General features: G+C 35.6%; 3 protein-coding genes across 13 annotated transcripts; 2 read left to right on the plus strand and 1 right to left on the minus strand.

The window, feature by feature from the left end:
• The first annotated feature begins 10 nt into the window (after positions 1–10).
• Positions 11–2,086, plus strand: LOC141393761 (ATP-dependent DNA helicase Q4-like). Of its 3 annotated transcripts, none has more exons than XR_012410179.1 (5): positions 11–437; positions 495–640; positions 700–857; positions 927–1,351; positions 1,408–2,086. XR_012410179.1 is itself a non-coding variant. In XM_073967212.1 (5 exons), exons 3-4 carry the CDS (start codon positions 788–790, stop codon positions 1,008–1,010), a joined length of 177 nt encoding a protein of 58 aa, XP_073823313.1. In that variant the 5' UTR covers positions 11–437; positions 495–640; positions 700–787; the 3' UTR covers positions 1,011–1,351; positions 1,408–2,086. The 3 variants fall into 3 exon arrangements, 2 of the variants coding, with proteins under 2 accessions (XP_073823313.1, XP_073823314.1); XM_073967212.1 differs by having other exon boundaries at positions 700–880; XM_073967213.1 differs by having other exon boundaries at positions 495–880.
• A 6,668-nt stretch (positions 2,087–8,754) lies between these two features.
• Positions 8,755–13,985, plus strand: LOC141393759 (stAR-related lipid transfer protein 7, mitochondrial). 2 transcript variants are annotated; one of them, XR_012410178.1, is made up of 3 exons: positions 8,755–8,911; positions 8,975–10,562; positions 10,638–13,985. XR_012410178.1 is itself a non-coding variant. In XM_073967203.1 (2 exons), exon 2 carries the CDS (start codon positions 9,139–9,141, stop codon positions 10,438–10,440), a length of 1,302 nt encoding a protein of 433 aa, XP_073823304.1. In that variant the 5' UTR covers positions 8,755–8,911; positions 8,975–9,138; the 3' UTR covers positions 10,441–13,985. The 2 variants fall into 2 exon arrangements, 1 of the variants encoding a protein (XP_073823304.1); XM_073967203.1 differs by having other exon boundaries at positions 8,975–13,985.
• A 111-nt stretch (positions 13,986–14,096) lies between these two features.
• On the minus strand, positions 14,097–17,611 carry Ing5 (inhibitor of growth protein 5). 8 transcript variants are annotated; one of them, XM_073967209.1, is made up of 5 exons: positions 17,456–17,611; positions 16,807–17,181; positions 16,599–16,738; positions 14,437–14,595; positions 14,097–14,377 (listed from the first exon to the last, which is right to left on the minus strand). In XM_073967209.1, exons 1-5 carry the CDS (start codon positions 17,490–17,492, stop codon positions 14,276–14,278), a joined length of 813 nt encoding a protein of 270 aa, XP_073823310.1. In that variant the 5' UTR covers positions 17,493–17,611; the 3' UTR covers positions 14,097–14,275. The 8 variants fall into 8 exon arrangements, with proteins under 8 accessions (XP_073823310.1, XP_073823309.1, XP_073823306.1 ...); XM_073967208.1 differs by having other exon boundaries at positions 14,437–14,598; XM_073967205.1 differs by having other exon boundaries at positions 16,560–16,738.
• Between the last annotated feature and the right edge of the window lie 3,092 nt (positions 17,612–20,703).

Consider the following 20,703-nt stretch of genomic DNA (forward strand, 5'->3'; position numbering starts at 1 on the left):
GGGACTTATAGGGCGTTTATACTATTGAAGGTTAACCCTGTGGGATTTAAAGATCCAGTGGGTTAACCTTAACCGTTTATATATGCCTTTATGAGGATATAAATGACAGCTGATTTTTGTTTGTGTATACATACAAAACAGCAAATAAACATAACATTAATAATTTATTTAAATTTTATAGAACTGGAAAATGAAAAGACATTGCCAGTTTCTTGCGTACCTGTATGCAAGATCATAAAGTGACTGAGCCGGAAATGAAAAACTGGCTGCCGCTGACTGCCCAACTGGAGAAGATCCATCACCGTTCCAACCATGGAGGAAGCTAAACAAATGGCTAGTCGGAGCATTGGCGATAGTCGAAATATTTCCAAATTGCCATAGATTACGCTATTTATCAATGTGACAAATTGGAAGAGGACAGTGAAGAAGAAAATGAGGTGGGTATAATTAATTTTGTAGGAGGAAATTTTGATCTAAATAACTCTTTCTTTTAGATTCGATTCAAGTCCCCACTGATGACGAAAGCAGCAGCGAAGAAGATGAAAAAGATGACATTGCTGCCTCAGAGTATATGGTTATGGAAACAGATGACAAGTTAGATGGACTTGATATGGACAATGTCATTAATACTCAAGAAAATGCAAGTATCACCAATTAAAAAGTATGTTGACCATAAAATTACTGAATTATTTCTTAAAGCTCTCGGTTTGGATGTCAATGACAAAACAGACAAACCAAATGCTCCATTTAAAATGAGTGATGTTAGGATCATTTCATCTCAATCCGTATGGCAATGTTAATTGGTCATACCAATTCTCGCAAGGGTGAAGATCGTGCTGTTATGCGTATTCTATCGCGTATGTCCACTTTGGTTATATTGGTAAGTCACTGTGTTATAAATTGCCGGCTTGATTATTTCGCCATAGGTATTTCTTATGGAGGATCAGCTGACCGGAGTGCCTTATATTCTAAGAGCCCATTGTTTGCACACCAATCAAACGCCCCAATAAAGAATGAAAATCATGCAGCTCATAGGTGATGGAGAAATTGATGTACTGCTTGTATCTCCAGAAGCTGTGGTGTCTGGGAACGTTCCACTGCTCTTGTGCGATTCTACGTCAACTACTACCAATAGCATTTGCCTGTATTGATGAGACAGGCCAATTGTGTTTCCCAATGGAGTCAGAATTTTCGTGCCAGCTATTTGATGATCTGTAAAGTTTTAAAGAAGAATTTGCCCACCCGTTTAAGTATTATCACTCATTTGGGCGTATTAGCGGATTAGCTGGAGGCCATTATAAGTGACTACTTCCGTAATGATTATCCCAAAGATTTGATATTGGAATATGAGGTATGTGGACGCAACAAAGACATTTTTACAATGGTAATCGTAATGATTTTTTACAGGAATCAAATGTCTCGGATGGTGAAATTGAAATAGATGTTATAGTTCTCATTAACATGTACTCCGAAATAATTTCTCTGGACTTAATATTTCATGGTATTTCAATTCCCAATTATCCAGCTACTATGTGGGCACGTTGTAAAGTTTGACCTATTTCAATCGTATTGTACGATTGGCTAATTGTTTTATTGTAAAAATGCGCATGTAATATAAAATATGTATTTTTTGAAAATCTCGTTTCGCTGCTAATTGTGACTTTACCCTCAAACCATTTATTTGTTAATAATTGGCTGACTTCCGTATCGTCAGATTCTTTGTGGTTTTAAAACTTCGTCAATTTTCAGTTGCACACTCAGGCATTGTTCTTCGAAAATGCAGATAAATGTATCAGAAATAAAAATGATACATGTTTGCTTTTTACATGAGTTAAAAATGCTCAATTTTGACGTTTTGAAATACATAGCTTGGCATTTGTTACGTATTATGGCGTTATGAAACACAATAATTCAGACAGTTGCAGTCCTTTGCCAAGTATATGACGATACGGAAGTCAGCCTTTGTTGTAGTATTGAGCTATTTTAAACGTGTGTGATTCAAAGTGTAATTTAAAAACGAAAAAATTCGTCGAACGATTTTATGTGAGTTTATTCATAATAAAATTTATAATTTATGTTTGCTTTATACCTCAGTGTTACATATCTTTTCATTTTTCAAGTCAAAATTCAAATTTGCAGTTGCTTAATTTGCTGCTCGTACCCATTAGGTAAATGTTTTACTTATCATAGCAGCAGTGTTGTTGTTGTAGTTACGCAAATATGTTCGTGTATTACACTCCACGTCAGTAGAATAGAACACCTACATTTTTGTTAATGTTAGCTTATTTATCCCAAAACGAATGAATCTGCGTTTTTAACCTTGTGGGGATTTAAAGTCTATGATGTTACGTATCAAACACAGAAAAAATTATGTTTCTAGCTCTTCGCGAAATGATTTTCTGATCAATTTTCCGATAGTACTATGAAAAATAGGCATTTATTTTTGGTCATCAGGATAGAACAGTCACCTTATTTTCGCGAATTTTTGAGATATTAACGCCGAATTTTCTATCAGTCGATAAAGCAAGGCCTTCTAATAATTTTTCACCAAAGAAACCCTATAAATTATTCCGCGGACACCGAAATAACTGCGTTAAAGGGTTTAAATTGACAGATATTTGAAACATCTCGGAATATCAATAGGAGTCGCGCAGTTATGTCATATTTCTTCACAATAAGATAGAATATGACACAGATAACCTCGACGGATACATTCGAGTGCTTCGGATGCTGATAAGATGGAACATTTTCAAAATAATTATGAAAAACGTCGAAATTTCTTATAAAACCCTTGATGTTTTGTTAAATAAAATGGTTTTTCCGCGAACAAGTCCGCCGTTTAAAGGTTTGGAAATATGCTCCAGATTTGGAGGAAGATAATCTGATACGAAAACAACCGTTATTTTAATGCACTGAGGGAAATTTTAGCTCATTTTTTTAATTGAACACACCCTTTGGACTTCGAGTTTTATATGTGTTCTTTTTTCGGTGTCCGCGACTGTTCTCAACAGTGTTATGCTCCAATATAAATGGACCAGGTTATGCTCTCTATGCCGGATTTTACGAATTAGTAGTTTTTTTAACTGAGCTCGCAAATGTAAAAGCCCAGTTTTCGCGGGAAAACACAGTCATGGAAATTAAGGTTTTAGGTTTCGTATGTTGTTTTACAAAGTACTAAAATTTCCCCCAGTGCATTAAAATAACGGTTGTTTTCGTATCAGATTATCTTCCTCCAAATCTGGAGCATATTTCCAAACGTTTAAACGGCGGACTTGTTCGCGGGAAAACCATTTTATTGAACAAAACATCAAGGTTTTTATAAAAAATTTTGACGTTTTTCATAATTATTTTCAAAATGTTCCATCTTATCAGCATCCGAAGCACTCGATTGTATCCGTCGAGGTTGTCTGTGTCATACTCTATCTTATTGTGAAGAAATATGACATAACTGCGCGACTCCTATTGATATTCCGAGATGTTTCAAATATTTGTCAATTTAAACCCTTTAACGCTGTTATTTCGGTGTCCGCGGAATAATTTATAGGGGTTCTTTGGTGAAAAATTATTAGAAGGCCTTGCTTTATCGACTGAAAGAAAATTCGGCGTTAATATCTCAAAAATTCGCGAAAATAAAGTGACTGTTCTATCCTGATGACCAAAAATAAATGCCTATTTTTCATAGTACGAACGGAAAATTGGTTGGAAAATCATTGCGCGAAGAGCTAGAAACATAATTTTTTCTGTGCTTGATACGTAACATCATAGACTTTAAATCCCCACAAGATTAAAAACGCAGATTCATTCGTTTTGGGATAAATAAGCTAACATTAACAAAAATGTAGGTGTTCTATTCTACTGACGTGGAGTGTATTTCAGTTATCAGGTTCCGGTTCAACCGTATCCAGACTGAAAAATTCTGCAACCTGTACTGGATGGGTCCATAAAGAATCAGGAGACAGGTGAGTGAGGCTTGCTGGGCAGCTAAACAAATTCAGCGTGTCTTGTGGTCTTAACCTGCCGGGCATGTTTTGGATTTCGTGGCATCAATTCGGTCCCAATACGGATCTTAACTGGGCTACGGCACTCATACTGTATCTCGGTACTGCGTGCGTGACTGAATTAGTGTGAATACCTTTGGACTTCTCTCTAGATCATGAAGATCTCTCCTGACGGTTCTGGGTGGGGAAACATGTCCATTAAATCGTGGTAAGGATGCTCACTGTGATAACACGGTACTGCATCGACACCGGTAAAACCTTCTCTACTCATGTCATGAGAAAGCTCCCTGTTGCAGTCTTCAGAGCGGCACTCTGGCAGTTTTAAATATTTTTCAACTGCGTAGCGCTTACATTTGCACATTTGCATAGCCCCCTGGCGCCGTATATCTTTTCACAGACTAGCCCAATGCTTCGTTGGAGGTCAACAAGGTTTCTAAATGCTGCCGACAAGCGTCTTAATGACCTTGTTCCTACTTCCGATCTTTTCACAAATAGTTATGGCTATGAGAACGACTTAAACATGCTGTGGAAGTTACACCCAATAACATGGGGTAATTAATGTTCGAAATCTGGGCTCCATCTATCAACACTTTCACTTATTTCACCGTCCGCATTTATTTCTTTGGCGTCTGCAGGCTGTGGAATTTTAGAGAGTAGAGGTGTACGGAGATATCACCCATCTTGTGGAACTTCCTCTTTCACTCTACGGGGTTTGGACTTCATGTTCTAAATTCCACAAACGACTTGGAATTCCGGAATTGATGTTGGGTAAATGGAAAACTGTCGGTTGGTTGTTGAATGCCGTAGCCGCTTTTAAGCTTTCCGATTTATTACCAATCTTAATGCAAACTGTTCCTGTAAAGAAATATAAGTGTTATTTAATTTTGGTATTCAAATAAATATGTATTTACTTACCTCTGCGAATTCATCTTAATATTCTCTTTCTGTTTTCATTTGTGTTGTTGCATGTTTTTGACAATAAAACAAAATGTAAACAAATGGTTTGTAAAAACGCTTGCAACTTTTCGTACATTGTGAAATGAGTTGCATTTTTTAGTACAAAAACAGTGTTGGATTACATTAGTATCCAGATTTTGTGCAGGATCTCAAACAAATCCTGTCATGAAAAGATTTAACTTTGTATGGTAAATCTTCATAAATTTGATGAGATTAGGCAAACAAATCCTGATAATGAAGGTTAACCCTGCAAAAAGCTCTAATATAAACAGCATATTATGCTCCGAAATCCACTGGATTTCACGAAATCCTGAAATACACCACGTTGTTTACACTATTTTTTGTTGATTTCAAACATATCACAATAATCAAGGTGGATGCATATGCGCAGCTAATCGAACATGAATTTTCAAAACAAGTTTTTGCAATTCGTTAAAAATTTACGACAATATAGAAATTTACTGCTTTATTTCGCGCAGTACTGCAAGAATCTACAAAATTTTACTATGTTTTTCTTCGATAACATAAAGAAAAAGTTGATATCGTAGTAAAAAATTGTAATTTCTCTGTATAATACTAACAAATGTACAAAAATATTAGCTCTGTTCCTTTACGTTCAAGAATCTTAAAGTTTTACCACTTTTTACTCGAAAAGCGTTCCTTTACTTTAGACACAATACAATTTATATGGGAACAGTTTACAATTTTTACTACATTTGCCGGCTTTACCATTTTCAGAAGTAAAGGAACAGATCAATTTTATCGTTGAAGCATCAAAATTAGAAATTTTGGTTGATAAATTGTCTGTTTCAGAACTGCAAGAATCTACAAATTTTTACTGTTTTTTTTGGTCTGTTCCTTTACTTTTGAAAGTGGTAAAACCGGCAAAAGTAGCAAAAGTTGTAAACTGCTACCACATGAATTGTATGGTGTCTGAAGTAAAGGAACGCTTTTCGAGTAAAAAGTGGTAAAACTTGAAGATTCTTGCACGTAAAGGAACAGAGCTTTTATAAGTCCCGGTCCACACTAAAGTGATTTCTGTGATATAATTTCATGAAATTAGGCGTTCGTAGATCGAGTTCCATACTAAAGTAATTTTATGAAATGGCTGTCGTGAGGAACTCAACCTAAAAACGCCTAATTTCATGAAATAATTTCATTGAAAACACTCTAGTGTCGACCGGGAATTACATAAAGGAAAAATTGTTATCGTAGTAAAATGTTGTAGGTTTTGGAACAGGCATAATGTTGTGTTCCAAAACCTGCATACTAGTACTATAATTTTTCCACAAACATCCCATAGTCGTTGGTCAGACTAGCAAGGTTTCTTGAAACCAATTTCGTTAAAGTTTCTTTTTAAGTTTCGTTAGTCACACTGAGCGGTATTTTGCCACCGTTGAAAATTTTGATGTTGACTGACCGGGGAATCGAACCCACGACCTTCAGCGTGCAAAGCGGGTGTGCATATCATTGCACCACGGTGGCACCGTACTACGTGCATTATTTTTGTCCCGTTTTGAGCCCGAAACGCGTTCCCGTAATAAACTCGCACTAAAAATGGAGCAGAATAAAATTTTCTGCTATACAAATTCGGCTGAGTGGAAACCAGCCGCTTGTTTGCAGTCACGGTAGAACAATAAAAGGTAACAGCAATACACAGCTGACTGAACTGTGTTGTAACGTTAGTGTCAAATTCCATACGACCCACAGAGGGGAAGATTGTGTTAAAAGTTGATCAGAGGCCCTAGAAAGCTCATTTATACTTCGGTTGATATAATATTTTGCACAAAGCATATCTTCTGTACAAGGATTAATCCTATAGAAAATTATGAAAATCGGTCCAGATTTGGATGCAGCTTCCATATATATTCGCATCTGATATGAGATAAAAATGCACCAAAATCACTGAAATTTTACACATGCAACCTGAACTAGCCTAAAAAAACATTGAGCCAATTTTCAAACAAATCGGTACAGATGTATATATAGTCCCATATACATATATTTCATTCCAAATTTTATTTTTGAAACTTACTTAAATTAAATTTTTCTCAATTCACATGAGAAAAGCCGTGAATGTTTCTGAATAATGCAAACATAACCTCTGTTCCTTTACCTGCCTGAGGTTACCATTTCTTACCATTTTTAACCTGCAAAGCGTTCCTTTACTTCAACAAGCATACAATTTATATGAGACCAGTTCACCAATTTTACCATTTTTTGCCACTGTTACCATTTTTTAAAGTAAAGGAACAGACCAATATTTAATAGGTGTTGGTTTAGTCTGATAAATAAGAGCCCCGGTTATAAAGCGGAGCAAAATTTAGTGTGAGTAAACCTTGCAATTCCATATAAAAATATTTCATATTTTAGTTGAGAAAAATTAGATTTTTTTCGGAATGGCGCAAATATGCGCAATTTTTTATGATTGAATCTGATATTTGGACTGAAGCGCATAAAACATTAGAAGAAACTATGGTCGGGAAACGACGGGGAAATAGACTTTTTCACTATTGAAATTGTAGTAATCTTAAAAATTATCATAACAAATTTTAATAGAGAGGATATGTATCACCATTATTAAAGAGCAAAGATGTAAAATCAATCTGAAAATTTTAAATGCTAATCTTGTTCGGAGACTGTACAAAAACAATAAATCTTGAAAAATATAAATTATCGCGAAAATAATGTCATTTTAATGTTCACCTAATTTCTTAGTTTTCGAAAATTTACTTTTTGTTTTCAGTATGGCTGAGTTCAATCGGTTGCTGCATTGGATTGGTTAATCTTACAAAGTCGAGGATGGTTATAGCAAATGTAGAAAAGAGTCTGGTTGCCGTTTATCAATATTTTTTTCATAAAAAAAACGATTTTCATTTTTTGAGTTTTGAGCAACTTTGGGCCTATGTTTCCCCTCTGTTCGATCTTTTTTATATTTATTTTTATTTCGATGTATATCATTCCGAAAAAAAAACTATTTCCCAGAAATATTTCTTCTTATCAATGATATGTTACCTCCTCCAAGTCCGAACAAGGAGCCGCACAATAAAGCACCGCTTATAGTGTCAAAAATAAATTTAAACAAAATAAGGAAATGTCTATAAATTATTGGAATTTAAAAAAACTAATATTTTTTTCACATTTGATTGAATATTTTGGAAAACATGAATGAAAACTCGTTAATTATTAGGGCTTTGTTTTTTTCATGTTTAACAAAATACCACACATATTAACAAATATTGTACCGCCTCTATAAGCGGTGTTTTAGTGTGCGGCATGTCGTTCGGACTTGGAGGAGGTTACATGTCAATGATATGAAGAAGTCGTTATAGGAAATGGTTTGTTTCTGATGAGTAAATTTGTTCTTCAAAAAATATATATCCCTAATATGCATGGGACACAAAATTAAAAAGGAATTATGGAATTTGACACAAACATTACAGCTCAGTTCAGCCAGCTGGGTATTGCTGTTACCTTTTCTTGTTCTACTATGCATTGTAACAAAGTAATATTATTGGCCTGTTCCCGTACTTTATAAAGTGGTAAAAGTCGTAAAAGTTGTAAAAGTCGTAAACGATTTTCATATAAATTTTGTGTACGGGAACGAAAAATGTGTAAAAGTGGTAAAAATTGTAAAAACTTTTTAGTTCTGGAACAGAGCTAATTTGTTTTACTTTGTTAAAAAATTTTGATATTACATTTTTTTTGCAGCAATTCGCCAACTACCTTGTTTATTGTGATACGTATTATGATCAGCTGATTATCAATTTTCATATATCTCATTCGTAACACCCTCATCCGGCAGTTTTGTTTTGGCTACTCATTTTTATCAGTTATTCTCGTTTTTCTTCTTATTCGTATTCACCAGGGTTTTCGTTGCACATGTACTTGTCTCAATCGTTTGAAATTAAACAACAAAATTATTTGTTTATAGCGTAAAAATTGTTGACAAAAAAGTAAATATAAAAACCTCAATTTGCATATACGAAATTTATTTTTATACTCTTTATAAAATATAGATCAAATCGCAAAAAACAAACAGTAGCGCTATTCGGCACAGAAAAGGAGGTGATATGATTACATAAATCTTGCATTTTTCTGATTCTGGATACTTCTTCAATGTGTTTATAAAAGTAGTGCTGCGTGATTGTGAAACAAAGATCCTATCCTGGTCCTTTTCGCCATGGTGTTCAGTCGCATAGTGTCAAATATAAAGCATAGCTCAAATGCTGCATTGAAATCCTGGTGTTATCAATGCGAAAGTATATTGGCTCAACGTTCCCGAAGATTACAGCAGCTGTTTTCTTTTTATCACAGGGTTTATGGACCACAAGGCCTTAAGCTGTTGATACGCTCCTATCACCGCCAGCTGCCACAATTTAAGGGTAAAAACTTGGTTCTAAGTGCTGTTGGGGCCATTGGATTGTCGGCAAATGGATTCGATTGGACAAACGAGCGCCTAAGTCTGTTGAATTTTGAAACCTGTCAAGGAGATATCGAATTTATTAATACTTTGCCCCAGAATAAGTTATGTGATTTGTGTAAGGAGTATAAAATGAAATATTGTTATTGTCTGGTGGGCAATAAGAAATGTCCAGCGCCAAATGGAAGTGGAGGTGGAAATGGAATGAATGGAAAGAAGGCCACAAGAGGTAATTGTAAGAAGTCGTTTCATTTCTATAAAGATGGCACGGATGGAGCTTCTGAAATGGGCAAAGCATTAATACAAAATGCCGAAGAACAACCCTGGGAACCATATATGAGCAAAGATCAATTTTCCATTTGGCGTCGTGAAGAACGCTCCGCCATGTATTCTTACAAGGTCTATGCCCGTTTCAATGACATCTCGGCAGCTGATTTAATGCATGTCCAAGTGGATTTAGACTATCGCAAAGAATGGGATGATACTGCTGTGGCATTACACATGATTGAAGAAGATCCCGTGCCCGGCACAAACTCCCATTTAATCTATTGGGAGATGCAGTGGCCCCGTCTATTCAGCAATCGCGATTACGTCTATTGTCGACGTTTTGTGTGCGATGACAAACGTAAAGTTATGATGGTCGCCAATCGTGGTACTACACATCCCAGTTATCCCCAGCATGGTGATAAGGTACGCGTAACAGATTATTGGAGTTTTATGGTCATTAAACCCTATCGCAATTTTCAAGAACCTGGTGTTCACTACGTTTTAACATATTACGATGATCCCGGTTTACCTATACCGCAGAGTGTAAAGGCATGGGTAACCCAAAAGCAAATGCCCGATGTTTTACATAATATGTATCATGCTACGAAAAATTACTCGTATCGCAAGGCACTGGCAATGAAAGATGTTTTTAATAATATCACATCAATCAATGATGATTATAGTGCTAACAAGTCAAGGAATAGTTGGATTAACAAGATTCTAAGGCATAGAATAACAGCAGCAACAACAACAACACAACACAATGAAAGTATAAAAGAGAAAGAAGAAAAGTAAGGTGAGAGAGAGAGGAACTACTGTGAGGGAATTGAATTTTTGAGAAAAGGGAGAAATGCTTGGAAGGATGCTTCTGTCGCAATGTGAGTTGCTTTGAAGATTTGAAAACAAAATTCAAAATTGTGAGTTTAAAATTACTATTTTATTTACATTACAAAATTGAATTTGTGAATTTAAAATTATTCTTTTTATTTTAGTTAGTAGTCGGCAACTATAAAGTATCTTTCCTGAGTACAAAACCGGTGTATTAAATCGGCAACTAAAAAACTGTCTCAGAGTAAAATACTCAGAATAGGTATTAGCATAGACTAATGAAGGTATAGACGAAGGATTACTCAATTTTTCCACGGTCAAATCACTCAAACCCGAAAACTCAAAGTAGTTCGAGGATGATCTTTGGAAAAATTAGCAACAATTTCCTTGGACATTTTTATCTGAGGATATAGTTCCTATCAAAAACTAACCCTATGTATTCTTTTGTCAGAACAAAATATTTGTTAAGTTGTATTTTTTTGACATACCTTCATTAGTCTATGGTATTAGTCCTAAACATGATGTAATCAATAAGGTGAACCAGAAACTACAACAACAAGACTATTTTGTTTGAAAGTCCTTCAAGCTGTCAACATTTTTGTTTATGTTTTCATACCATTAATTCACAATAACTGCTAATCCGACAGATTGTGCAAAATCAGCTGTCCTTATTGTTTTACCTTATGTACTGCACCATGGTCGTAAACATTACTTAACACTGATGAACAATTGTCCACTTTACGGACTCTCTTTGAATCTCTTGAAAACTTGCCCCAACGGTAGTTCTTAGTGTGCTCGTAAGTTGCATATTTGATTTTGGTTGGAAATAGGTCCATACTTTCAGTTCTGGTCTTCGAGGAGAGTTTCCAATTATCTGAAATTCTTGGGGAATATGGGAGGTTTTAAAATTCATAACCCGGTACTTTTTAGTGCAATGGTAACATTTATGTCTTAAGCAAAAATCGTTTTGCTTTTCATGGGATTTCTCGAACTTTTTGAACTTTAGAAACTCAATATCATGGGATGTATGGCATTGCCACACAAATGTGTTTTAACATGGGAATCAGGACAACAAAATCTACCTTTTTTCAAAAGTTTTTCATAGCAATCCGAGAGGTGGCACTAAACTTGACATAAACCAGACAAAAATGCAGGCTTCTGTTCACTTTAGGGGCTCCTTTAGGATAGTTTTAGGTACTTCTTAGTGCGATGATAGCATTCATGTCTTAATTTTTTGTTGAGGTGTCCATACATTCAAAAAAAATCCCTTTTCTTTTCGTGGGATTTCGCGAACTTTTCCAGCTTCAGAGACTCAATATGATGGGAAGTATGGTATTTCCCCACAAAAGAGGTATAACATGGAAATTAGGACAACAATATCTACCTATCTTAAAAACAATTTCACAGCAATCCGGTATGTGGACCTAAACCGAAAATAAACCTGACAAAAAATCATGTTACATTCCAGTTTATACCTAGAAGAAGCTCAGAGAGGGCCTTCTATACATAGAAGAGCCTCTGAGAGGGTGTTATATACATTGAAGACGCTCAGAGAGGGCCTTCTATACATAGAAGATGCTCAGAGAGGGTGTTATATACATAGAAGACGCTCAGAGAGGGTCTTCTATACATAGAAGACGCTCAGAGAGGGTCTTCTATACATAGAAGACGCTCAGAGAGGTTCTTCTATACATAGAAGACGCTCAGAGAGGTTCTTCTATACATAGAAGACGCTCAGAGAGTGTCTTCTATACATAGAAGACGCTCAGATAGGGTCTTCTATACATAGAAGACGCTCAGATAGGGTCTTCTATACATAGAAGATGCTCAGAGAGGGTCTTCTATACATAGAAGACGCTCAGAGAGGGTCTTCTATACATAGAAGACGCTCAGAGAGGGTCTTCTATACATAGAAGACGCTCAGAGAGGGGTCTTTTATACAAAGAAGACGGTCAGAGAGAGTCTTTTATACAAAGAAGACGGTCAGAGAGGCTCTTTTATACGTAGAAGACACCCGCAGAGGGGCTTCTTTACATTTAAGGAGCTCGGAGTGTCTTCTATAGATAGAAGATGCTTAGATAGGGCCTTTTATACATACAAAACGGTTAGAGAGGGTATTTTATAAATAGGAGACTCTCTCAGAAGGTCTCCTATACACTGAAGACGCTCAGAGATGGTACTCTCTACATAGAAGATGCTCAGAGAGTGTCTTTTATACATTGAATACGCTCAGAGAGTCTTCCATACATGGAAGACGCTCGCAGAGGATCTCCTATGTATAGAAGATGGTCAGACAGGGTTTTCTATATGTCTCCAGAGGTGTCCCAACAGCAAAAGGGATATAACATAGAAATCAGTACATCAATGTCCAACTTTTGGTAAAAGTCTCAATGCAATTCGGGTGGTGCACCTAAAATTAAATTTATTTCTGAATACCGCCTGTTTTTTTTTTTTTTCAATTTCTGTTCTGAACTTCAGAGGGTTATATCTAGAGAAGTTACAGAGCAATCACGAATAAAAATTCCGTGCGGAATTTTTTCTCTTTCCCCAATTTCAGAATTTTTTATTTCCATATTTATGTCCAAAAAGAGAATAGTTTTGTCGATTCAACGAGAATATTGCATAATTAAGTGATTTTAGCAGTTTCCAATGTTTTTAAAAATTGATTTTAAAAGAATTTCACTTTTTAAAATTATATTCAGTGCGGAATATAATAGTCTTGCCCCATAATAGACAAATATCCAGGCAAATTGTTAAGCTCACAATTTTCAGAATTGCCGATATCCTCCCTAATACACCCTTTTCACATTTCTCTTTTCCTTAAGTTTCTCTCTGCCTTTAAAACTAACTAAACTATTGAAAACAAGCAAAACAATCCAAGTTACAATTGCCTGTAGTCACACTAGGAACGATTTTTGTGTTTTATCGCGCTCCCAATGGGTGGGAAATATGAAGACTTGAAACCAAAACTATCCTTTAACATTTCTATGCTAAGAAACAAAAAATTAGAAATAATACTTTTTCTTCTTCTTGGTTCTCCATAGAAATTGTAAAAAAAAACGAAATTATACGAAAATCATGGAATCTGTTTTTTTTTCTTACATTAAAATTTTTATTTTTGTTAAGTCTTTCTCTTCTTCTATGCGTTCCGTGCAATATAACTGCATTTTCTTCTTTTAATTGAAATATTATGCATTTTTTAATATTTATTTATTTTTGTTTACCTCTTTCTATTTAAAATTTTTTAACAAATATTGGCAAATCTTTATAAAATTTTGAAAATTTTATCATCATCACCTTTATTTGTTTAAATTTGATCTCACACAATATCCGAATGAATAAAAACTATCGAATGGAGAATTTAAGATTGTTAAATAATACATATATGAAGCCACTATATTATATATAATGATGATATTCTATGTAAAACATAAAATTAGAATGCTAATTATAAAAATTGAAAATCAGAAAATAAATATTGTTGGAATTTTATCAAATTGAAGCAAATCAAATGAAATATGTGTTTTTGAATTATTTCTTGAGTGGTTGGGTTTATGCTGCACCTTGAAAGAATGGTTGAGCCACGCGAATGCAACAATTAATCAAATAGTTTTATCCAAATATTCCTTATTTTAAACTTTAATCTATTTATTTATAAAAAAATTTCTTTAAACGTGTATTATTATAATACAAAACTTGCCATAATACTAAAACGATTCGAACTTTATCTCAAAATGAAAGTAAATACAAAATAGAAAAAACAACATTAAATATATAAAGAATTATAAAATTAACTGGAACATTATTTCTTCTTGCGATCCTGTGTACACTTCGGACAAAACCATTTGCCTTTGGGTTTAATGGTAAGACCAACACAAGCAAAATGGAACCATTCAATGGGGCACTGTAAACAAAAAATTGCATTAAAAATTTTCTATTTCGGTTTCCAAAATTTCTACTTACATCTGGATTATCACAGCCAATCATTTCACCATAGGAAACTTGATGGCACAAACAGTAGGTGGGTTCATTTGGATCGACTGGCATATCCAAGACATCACTGGGATGTGTTGCGGCCGTATGGCAGGACTCTTTTTCGGAATCATCCAAATCAATATTTTTCTGCTTTAAAACCAACAACAACAAATTAGGTTAAATATTTTGACTCCAATAATGATTTAGCATGCAATTAACATATGTGTGAGATAGGATGAGATGAGGTTATACAGTAGGACAAAGGCGAAGAATGATAATGAAATAATGAAGTGATTAGACGGGATTTTAGCGTTAGAAATTTCCTCTAACTGAAGAAACCCCAACAGCGAAGGCCTGCAAAGGCCTTCTATATAAAAGAGACCCTCAAAGAAGATCCTCTATATAAAGGAGGTACTCGGAAGAGGTCATCTATATCAAGAAGACGCTCAGAGAGGGTCTTTTATACATAGAAGATGCTCAGAGACGGCCTTTTATACATAGAGGAAACTCAGATAGGGTCTAATATACATAGAACATGGAAGACGCTCAGAGAGGGTATTCTACACATGGAAGACGCTCACAGAGGGTCTTCTATACATGGAAGACGCTCAGAGAGGGTCTTCTATACGTGGAAGACGCTCAGAGGGGGTCTTCTATACATGGAAGACGCTCAGAGAGGTTCTTCTATACATATAAGACTCTCAGAGAGGGTCTTCTAAGACGCTCAGAGAGGGCCCTCCATACATAGAAGACGCTCAGAGAGGGTCTTCTATATATAGAAGACGCTCAGAGAGGGTCTTCTATACATAGAAGACGCTCAGAGAGGGTCTTCTATACATGGAAGACGCTCAGAGAGGGTCTTCTATACATGGAAGACGCTCAGAGAGGTTCTTCTATACATATAAGACTCTCAGAGAGGGCCCTCCATACATAGAAGACGCTCAGAGAGGGTCTTCTATACATGGAAGACGCTCAGAGAGGTTCTTCTATACATATAAGACTCTCAGAGAGGGTCTTCTAAGACGCTCAGAGAGGGTCTTCTATACATAGAAGACGCTCACAGAGGGTCTTCAACACATAGAAGACGCTCAGAGAGAGCCTTCTATACATAGAAGACGCTCAGAGAGGGTCTTCTATACATAGAAGACGCTCAGAGAGGGTCTTCTATACATAGAAGCACTCAGAGAGAGCCTTCTATACATAGAAGACGCTCAGAGAGGGTCTTCCATACATAGAAGACGCTCAGAGGGGGCCTTCTATACAAAGAAGACGCTCAGAGAGGGTCTTCTATACATAGAAGACGCTCAGAGAGGGTCTTCTTTAAATAGAAGACGCTCAGAGAGGGTCTTCTTTAAATAGAAGACGCTCAGAGAGGGTCTTCTATACATAGAAGACGCTCAGAGAGGGTATTCTATAAATAGAAGACACTCAGAGAGGGTCTTCTATACATAGAAGACACTCAGAGAGGGTCTTCTATACATAGAAGACACTCAGAGAGGGTCTTCTATACATAGAAGACGCTCAGAGAGGGTCTTCTACACATAGAAGACGCTCAGAGAGGGTCTTCTACACATAGAAGACGCTCAGAGAGGTTCTTCTATACATAGAAAACGCTCAGAGAGGGTCTTCTATACATAGAAGACGCTCAGAGAGGGTCTTCTATACAGAGAAGACGCTCAGAGAGGGTCTTCTATACATAGAAGACGCTCAGAGAGGGGGTTTCTGTGTGTGGAAGACGCACATATAAGATGTTCTATCTACAGAAGTCCATCAGAGAAACTCTTCTACCTACAAAAGACTCTGAGAAAAGTTTTTCTGTCTGCACGAGATGCTCTAAGAAAGTCTTCTATTTATAAGACACCATCGTTTGACTGTAGAAGACATCAGGATGTTACTCTTTAAAGTTATTCCAAAACTTACGAAACATTTTCGTAAGTATTTTCAAATTACCATTTTAAATCGGTGCTTCTACATTTTCACAACACTACGAAAGCATACCATATTAACCATACTTGTAAATATTTAAACTGCTTTTAGGGAATATAGGAAGATAAGTAGGCAATAAATAGGAAAACAAAATATAAAAATGATGAATGAATGAGATGAATTACCTTTTGACCCCCCTTGCGTGTTTCTTTTTCTTGATTTACCTTCTGCTTTTTCTTTTTACCACCTTGGCCGCCCGTGGAGGCAGCTGCCGCCACGGCACTGTTATTGGCCTCATCATCGGAAGATGTGACGCGTTTCTTTTTACCCACCGCTTTGGCATCTTTGGTTTTTTTGCGGCCCTCTATAGGTAAAAATAAATTATAATTATTAATAATTCAATTTTATTGGAATATTCATCCATAAACTTACTTTTAACCTGTGCCTCCTCGGATTTACCCCTTGTCGATGAGGCCTTTTCCTGAATTTCACCCTCAAATCTGGCCAAATCATTATCCAAACGTCTTATTTGTTTGTCTACCAATTCATAGGTTTGTATTGCCAATTGGACCTTATCATCACTGTATTCCTTGGCCTTTATAAATAGTTGTTGAATATCAGCCAAACGTTCTTTACGCTCCTCCTCACTCATTTGTGATGAACTATCGGCCAGTTTACGCATAAATTCCTTAGCATGGCTATCGATACTTTTCATTGCTGTTTGAGCTCGATCGTCCAGTTTACGCATTAGTTTAAAATTCCTTTCTAACTCAGTGGGTAAGGACTCTAATCCTATATTGGATAATACTTCAGTAGTAGAACATTGGTAATTTTTTTATGTGTCGGTTTTCATTGGTTTTTTGTGATTTTTTAAATTACAAGATGATGGAATAATGATTGTGGATGGTTTGGTATGGAGTGGTTGGTGAAGATAGGTTGTTTGTGGTGCCAATGGAGGAACAAATGGAAAGTGAAAATGTTTTTTTAGTTGCAAAGTATTTTACATGTATGGTTGGTATTTGTGTATTATTTGATGTTAAATTTATGATATTTCAGTAATATTTACATTCGCTTTACTTACCATCCAAATAGTTTTCCAAATAAATAGCTGAAGACATGATTTTTTGTGCTTTTTTATGAACCTTTTCTTAATAAATTCTTTTGAGTTGCTGTTATTTATCTATTGAGACGCTTCACGCTAGCAGAGGAGGAAGCCAGTCGGCCGAAAATTGGCGGCGCGCTGCCGCCGCTCACATTTTACGAGTCGAGCCGCCGCCGATTTGTCGGCTCTAATCTAGAGTTGTACAATATAGTTCATTTGAAAGATCTAGTTCAATAGTTCAGCTCTTTTAACTGAACTAGTTCAGTAATCTAGTTCATAGTTCACTATCCAATTCAATCATTCGGATCATAATCGTTTAATCAAACACATACATACACCAAGTAGAAACAAACAATAGAATAATATAATTTAAGTCCCGGTCCACACCAGAGTGATTTCATTGAAAAAATTGCATGAAATTATGTGTCTCTAGATCGACCTCCATAGTAGAGTAAAATCATAAGGCCATGTTTATGTTATAGCCAGGATTAACCTTCTTAATGAGGATTTATTTGACGTATGCACAAAGGAATTAACATCCGGTTATATATAAACGTACTATAAAATTGCTGCAGTGGGGAATTCGATTTAAGAACACCTAATTTCATGAAACTTTTTAATGAAATTCACGTTAGTGTGGAGCGGGACTAACTACACCAGAACAAAAATATTACATTTATGTGTTATTTATTTATTTATTTCAAAATTCATATATGATACAAAGCCTCAATGGCCAATTAAACGTATCTCAAGACAAAAAACCTGAGTTATAAAATAATAAATTCAATTTAATTTACTTAAATACATTAATATATAACAAATAATTATTATTTAAATGCAGATATATTTCTTCGGCTCCCCAGCCATAAAAACAGTTAAAGAAGAAAAAAAAAAACAATAAAAAAGTCCAAAGAGTAGTAACTCAACATGTGCTGATTATTCAAAGAGTGACATATTATACATGACTTTAAATATATCTGGATTGTTGTTCACGTAGCCTTTGCATGTATCTAAGGGGTACTTTACACGGTATGTTTTTTACATAAGAGTTGTCATTTCTGCCATACAAAATGTATATGCAAAGTGACAACTCATATGTAAAAAACATATCGTGTAAAGTACCCATAAGGATTTTCAAACGAAAAGAGTTATTGGTGTGAGAAAAAATACGTAGTTCTATTGGTAAAAAATTCCAAACCGAGCGACTCTGACTAAGAAAGACTTAGAATACACATCTTTCCAAATCAAAGGAATAAAAATCTGAGGATTTCTAATAGTGTTTAAAAAAGTAAATGTCCTACTAAGAGCAAAAGGCATGCCATTTTTAATAAGATTGTAAAAAAGCAACACACAACGATAATTGACAAACATATCAAATGAGCACCCTAGAAAACGAATGACATGTTCAGATACATGACTTCTTCGTCGAAGATTAAATAAAAAACGTGTAATAGTATTCACAATACGGTTCACTTTGTCAATATTTCCGCCAATAGTGCCAGAATATACCTCAAACCCATACAAGACTTGAGACAGCAATAGAGAATTCGCCAGCATTAACTTAATTCTGTAAGGGAGATATAAATTTGATCCATAAACTCTACGCAACATACCCCAAACTCTCCCAGACAAAGCATCAATATGACTCTCAAATGAAAGATCACAATCAATAATTACACCCAAACACTTGTGCTGCTGTACGAAGTCGATTTTAGTGCGATCCAAGAAGATGTCAATATTAGGCAAAAGGTTATTATTACCAAAAAATAACGCCTTGGTCTTAGAAGGGTTGACTTTTAATGAATTCATTGTCGCCCAACGAAGAAAATAATTTATATTTGAATTTATATTACTTTCAAGAATGTTGATAGTATCACGTCTACTATTAAAGAGCAAGAATATATCGCCTGCAAATATAAAAGTAGAGCAAAAAACAGAATTCGTGCAACGAGGAAGGTCATTCACATATAGGATAAATAGAAGGGGACCAAGTACAGATCCTTGTGGAACACCAGAGAACAAGGGTAGGCAATTAGATTGACAACCATTTAGAACAACAAACTGGCTCCTGTCACACAAGTAGGAAAAAATTAGTTTACAAGCAGATTTAGAGAAGTTAAACTCATCTCTCAATTTTAAAATAAGTGAGGTATAATTAATAGAATTGAAGGCTTTGGACAAATCTAAGGATATAAGAACACTAACCATATCATCGTTGATGGCTTCACGAACAGATTCAGTTAGTTGAAGCAATAAATGAGTAGTGTTATGTCCCTTGCGAAAAGCAAATTGACAATCATTAATCCGACTTTCACAAATCTGAAGCATTTGATTCTTAATGACATGCTCCATAATCTTTGATACAGCAGGCAAAATAGAAATTGGCCTCAAGTCATCAGATTCCCTAACAGACCGCGATTTTGGAATTGGCACTACTCGAGCTGTCTTCCACGCAGATGGGAAAACTGACGTAGTTAAAATAGAGTTAAAAAGGTTCAGTATAAGGCCCGAGACATATGGAAAAACTAGTTTAATGAAGGATATAGGTATGCCGCCAATACCAACAAATTTAGATGTAACCTTATTTATTGCTTCACAAAGCTCATCTTCATTAATGCAACGAAACGAAAAAGACGAATCAGCATCTAGGAAATCATCAATTAAAAGATACATCGTAAGATACATCAGAAGCATTTGCAAAGAACTCATTGATAGTATCTACATCAATATTTATCCCCTCATTGTTGTTTCCAACACAGCCATGACTTCTTAGAACCTTCCAAAGTCTAGTGGAATCCATTCTTCCATAAAGCCTCGCATAATGAATTCTCCTCTCTTTGCGTATAACAGATTTTGCCTTGTTCCTGTACTTGCAATAGACACGCCAGTTTTGCCGAGATGGGTCCCTTTGGAAAGAAAGGAAAGCCAAATCCCTTATCGAAGTAGCAAACCTGACTCCACTTGACTGCATCCAAGGATCACCCGAGTAACGAATTTCTTTCCTAGCAATAGGAACAAACGAAAAAAGTTCATCGAAGAGAGAACATAAATAAGCACATTTAACATCCACATCCGTACACTCTACAATCAAACTGCTATCAAAGGAGGCAAGGAATGAAAATAAACCATCCCAATCAGTGTTCCTAAAATCGCGGAATTCAAAATAGTCTGGTAAAGGATTATAATTAATAGAGAGAGATGCAAAAATAAGAGCATGGTCAGAAATC

The sequence above is a fragment of the Musca autumnalis genome, unplaced genomic scaffold (genome assembly GCF_047663935.1).
Source record: "Musca autumnalis isolate F117 unplaced genomic scaffold, ASM4766393v1 scaffold_2, whole genome shotgun sequence".
Lineage (NCBI taxonomy): Eukaryota > Metazoa > Arthropoda > Insecta > Diptera > Muscidae > Musca > Musca autumnalis.